At 36.8% G+C, this 5,078-nt stretch overlaps 1 protein-coding gene across 1 annotated transcript; it reads right to left on the minus strand.

Moving 5' to 3' along the window:
• Positions 1 to 996: 996 nt before the first annotated feature.
• Positions 997 to 1,569, minus strand: LOC131859163 (secreted RxLR effector protein 161-like). Its single transcript, XM_059212725.1, has one exon. The coding sequence runs from the start codon at positions 1,567 to 1,569 to the stop codon at positions 997 to 999; it is 573 nt and encodes a 190-aa protein (XP_059068708.1).
• Positions 1,570 to 5,078: the final 3,509 nt, after the last annotated feature.

A 5,078-nucleotide genomic window follows, 5' to 3' on the forward strand; every position in this document is an offset into this window, starting at 1 on the left:
AACAACAATGTTAATGCCACCTAAGAGTCATAATTTTGTTAACTATTTATAATTAACAAAACAATTTTTTTTGTCTCATCTATCATGTAAACTTATTTTCACCATGGTTTTAATAAAATAAAAGCTTTGCCACATCGAGCTTCTCAAAAAACAAGCCTTATCCTACTTTATTATATCTTCCATCTTCCTACATAAAGTATTGTATTTTTTTTTTGGTTGGTCAAAACACAGTGGCACAATTTCTTATCCTACTTTATTATATCCTCCATATTCCTACATAAAGCATTGTATTGATTTTTTTGTTTGGTCAAAAGACATTGACAAACTTAGGATCATCGATGTTGTGAATTCATTTGGATGATTTCACAACATTTTTTCTTAATACTTTTAAGGCTTCAAGGAGGCACTGGTCTTTGATTCTTAGGCCTCATTTGATGGCTTTCAATTGGATCACTAGCCTTTTTTGTCCTCTTGTGGTCTCGTCTTCCAGAAACCCTCATGTTGGCTTAGCTAGTGCACAGGGGCTCTTTCTACCCATAGTCCAGTTGTGTAAAATTCTAATTGAACCTACATAGAATAAAGATCCAATGCGGAAGAATAAAATAAAGTTGCAGAAATTAAAAGAACAAAGCATCTGTAGAAGAAGACTGGAAATTTTTATTAACTGAATACAATGCAATACATTAATTATAATGAATTTAATTATGCATTATGCACTACCATAAAACAAAAATTACGGTGAAAGAAGCCGATGAAAATCCAGTAGGAAGAAAACCTCTCCTCAAAATAGATGCTAACTAAGCATAATAACTATTGTGTTGCAGTGTCCTTCATGCCAAGAAGGTCTCGAAGAGAGTGAAACTTTTGTTCAGTGAACGTCTTCATGAATATGTCTATAATTTGGTGAGAAGTAGGACAATATTGCAAATCAATGATTCCATTGTGAATCAAATCTCAGATGAAGTGCATGCAAACCTCGATGTGTCTGGTTCGTTGTCATTGTATAGGATCTCTGCAAAACTTCTGTGTACTTTTATTGTCACACCAAATGACAGTCGAACGATGTAAATGTATACCAAGCTCAGTGAGGAAGTTCTGCAACCAAATAGCTTGAATGGTAACATTGACTGCACCTCTATATTCGGCCTTTGCAGATGATAAGGCAATGGTAGATTGCTTCTTACTTGACCAACAAATGGGGCCAAATCCCAAACTTAGAATATATCCTGAAGTGGAATTGTGATCAATGTTATCACAAGCCCAATCGGAATCAGTGTAGACAATGAGATCCAAAGTACATCCTACTGAATAATGAATCCCATAGCTGATGGTTCCTTGAACATATCTAAGGATACGCTTCACAACTTTCCAATGTAGCTCATGCGGCTCTTGCATGTATTCAGAGGCAAGCCCCACTACGTATGATAGATCTGGATGAGAGTGAGTGAGATAAAGAAGATTTCCCATAAGCTGATGGTAGTGTATACAATCAACCAAGGGTGTGTCCTTGCCATCTTCAAGCTTCACCCTGGATAGGAAAGGTGTGGCTGTAGGATTGCAATCGGTCATGTGAAACTGAGTTGAGAGATCTCTCGCATACTTGGATTGAGAAACTTTAATTCCTGATGCATTTTGGTTGATTTAAAGGCCAAGGAAAAAGTGTAGGAGACTCATATCTATCATGCAAAACAGTTTTGATGACCGCAATGGTTGTGACGGAATCACTTGTTATTAGTAGATCATTTACATAGAGTACTACGAGAAACAAAGAGTCATATGTTCTCATCATATAAACATTTGGATCAGATTTGCATTGCACAAAATTTAGAGAAAGAAGATAAGAATCCATTTTAGCATACCACGCTCTAGGTGCCTACTTGAGGCCATAGAGAGACTTCTTGAGTTTGCATACCAATGAGGAATTTTGCACATAACTTGGTGGCTTCTCCATGTAGATCTCCTCCTTGAGATCATCGTGAAGAAATGCATTCTTCACATCCATGTGATGTACCTCCCACTTTCTTGTTGTTGCAATGGCAAGAGCCAATCGAATGGAGTACATTTTTATCACTGGTGCAAAAGTCTCATCATAGTCAATGCCATGAGCTTGCTGAAATCCTTTAGTTACCAATCTTTCTTTGTATTTTCTCACTTGTCCATCTACTTATTTCTTTGTCTTAAAGATCCACCTACACCTAACAAACTTGCGATCAAATGGAAGTGGAACCAAATCCCATGTCTGGTTCGCAATAAGAGAGTTGTATTCCTCATCCATGGCTGCTTCCCAAAGAGGATTCCCTGCAGCTTCTGCATAAGTTTGAGGGTCAGATGTTTAAGCCACATAGGTATGCATTGGTATGATGGGCTCAGTAACGAAGAGTGCATGAGAGACATCATATATCAGCTAAGCTCCTCGTTCTTTGATTTCTCACAGGGGATACTGAATCATCACTTGAATCCTCATCAGAGATTGGATGTGGATCTTGACATGCATAAGGTTATTCATCTAGATCAGATTCAAAATCACTAGTTGCATCATCTTTGAGATCTGTAGGAGGTGGTAGCACAAAAGTGGTGGCATCTTGCCTTTGATACGCTTGCATGGGACTTTCATCAAAGTAGACACTCCTCTTAATGAAGAGAGTTTCTCTTGAAAGATCTAGCAATCTATATCCCTTTACACCATCTGGATATCCAACAAAGATGCATTCTTTTCTTTGAGGCTCCAAAGCCTTCCTCTTATCTGCAGGAATGCGAGCCCATGCATGTGATCCAAAAATGCGAGACTTCTAGTTGCTTACCACTCCATGCTTCAAAAGGTGTTTTTTCAGTGACTGATTTATGAAGAGATCTATTCTGTATGTATGAAGCATAGTTGATTGCTTCACTCCACAATTTGGAAGGAAGGGATCAAGCATGCAACATGCAACTAGCCATCTCTTTCAAAGATCGGTTCTTCCTCTCAGCTACCTCATTTTGTTGCAGAGTGTAAGGAATCGTGTTCTGCAATTGTATTCCAGCTTCATCACAAATATGTTGAACATTGTTGACATACTCCCCCCATTATCTGTATGGAGGATCTTGATAATTTTGCTAGACTGCTTCTCTGCATGGGCTTTGAAAATCTTGAGATTCTCAAACACTTCAGACTTGAACTTGAGGAAATACACTCATGTATATCTTGTGTAATCATCAATGAATGTTAGGACATATCTGGCTTTGCTCATGGAAGGTTCAGAAAATGGACCCATGAAATCACTATGAACAAGCTCTAAGGGAGAAGAGGATCTCCATGCCCCTTTTGGAAACTTTTCTTGTGGATGCTTGCCTAGAGCACAACTTTCACAAATTCCATTAGAAAATTCTATGCTAGGAAAGCCTTTCACCATCTCCTATTTTCTAAGTTGTTGCATGTATCTAAAGTTTAAATGACCAAATATTTCTTGCCAAATTCTAAATTCATCATTTGCATGTGTTAGCAATAAAGTAGAATCTAATTTAGCAACAAAGTTAGAAAAGGTATACAAATGAGATTGATGATTCACCTTATCAACATCAATCTTAGAGTTGTCTTGCATGTCAAATATGCTCACAAAATCTAGGGTGAATTCAACTATCCTTCCGGTGCCAATATGTGTCATTTGATAGATAGAGATAAGATTAAAAGAGAGCTTTGGAATGTGCAAGACATTCTCAAAAATTCCAATTCCAAGCTCTACTCTCCACATTCTGGTTGCCTCTACTGGAGAGTCATCTCCCACGATAATAGGAGGACTAACATATGGTTGTAAAGAGGAGAGAGCATCTTTTGTGGCTGTCATGTGATGTAAAGTTCTAGAGTCAATAACCCATGCATCCAAAGAAGAATGAATAGAAATTAATGCATGTGCTTTATCTCTTGCTTCTGGTGCTTTTTCTTCGTGCTTCTTCCTGGAATTTTTTGGAATAAAATTACCAGAGATTATTCTTCTGAAGTGTTTGCGCCATGGGATCAATGATCTTCTTCATGCATGATGATTCTGGATGGTAACCATGGTTGCAATAGTTGCACTTTGATTTGCCCTTTTTATCCTTCTTTTCTTTCGATCTTGTAGATCCATCTAAGGCTTGGTGTTGTCTTCCTTTTTCAGATCTGGATCTTTCTTCCCTTTGCCTTTTAATTGCTGATTTGACTTCGAATTGTTCTTCCCACTTGCTTGCATAACAAATGTATGAACTTTAGAATATTTTTAATGTGCCCATCTTTATGAGCTTATCTTGCTCATGTATTAATGACTCAATAAAGACATCGAGTGTGGGCATCTTCCAAGTTGCTCCTGTTGTAAGTTTGATAGTGTAAAAGGACGAGACAAATACCACATATTTTGGACCTAATTTTGACATAATAGAAATAATTAATTTGTTTTCTTCCTTGGATTTGTCGATTCTGCATCCTTTCAACAGGAGTAATAAGGCCTTGAACTTTGTGAAGAAGTCTTGAATGTTTTCAAAACTCTTTGGATCTAATGAATTTAGTTCATTTTCAAGAATGTGACTCCACATCTCATCTTGCTTTACAAAAAGAGTTTCCAACGTTGTCCAAACTTCATTTGGATTTTTGCATTCTTCCACATGAAACAACAATTATGGAGACATGGATAAGCATAAGAGATCGTAGGCCTCATCCATCCTATTGAAGTATTTAGAATTTTTCAACTACAAAATTTGGTTCAACCTCTGTTGCCATAACTATTTGATACAAGCCTCTACTTCTGAGTTGAAGCATAATCTTTGACTTCCATTCAAAATAGTTGTATGGCGTGAGAAAAGCAGAGACTATAAATTCCATTCTTTGCAGCATATCTGATCTTCAATACTTGCAAATATAATTTTTTTTTTTCTCCTTTATAGCTTTTAGGCTTTGATACCATGTAAAATTCTGATTGAACCTACAGAAAATAAAGATCTAGCATGGAAGAAGAAAATAAACTTGCAGAAATTAAAAGAACAGAGCAAGAACAGAGCATCTGCAAAAGAAGACTGAATTTTTTTATTAACTGAATACAATGCAATACAACAATTATAATGAATTTAACTAT

Source organism: Cryptomeria japonica, chromosome 10, assembly GCF_030272615.1.
Source record: "Cryptomeria japonica chromosome 10, Sugi_1.0, whole genome shotgun sequence".
Classification (NCBI taxonomy): domain Eukaryota; kingdom Viridiplantae; phylum Streptophyta; class Pinopsida; order Cupressales; family Cupressaceae; genus Cryptomeria; species Cryptomeria japonica.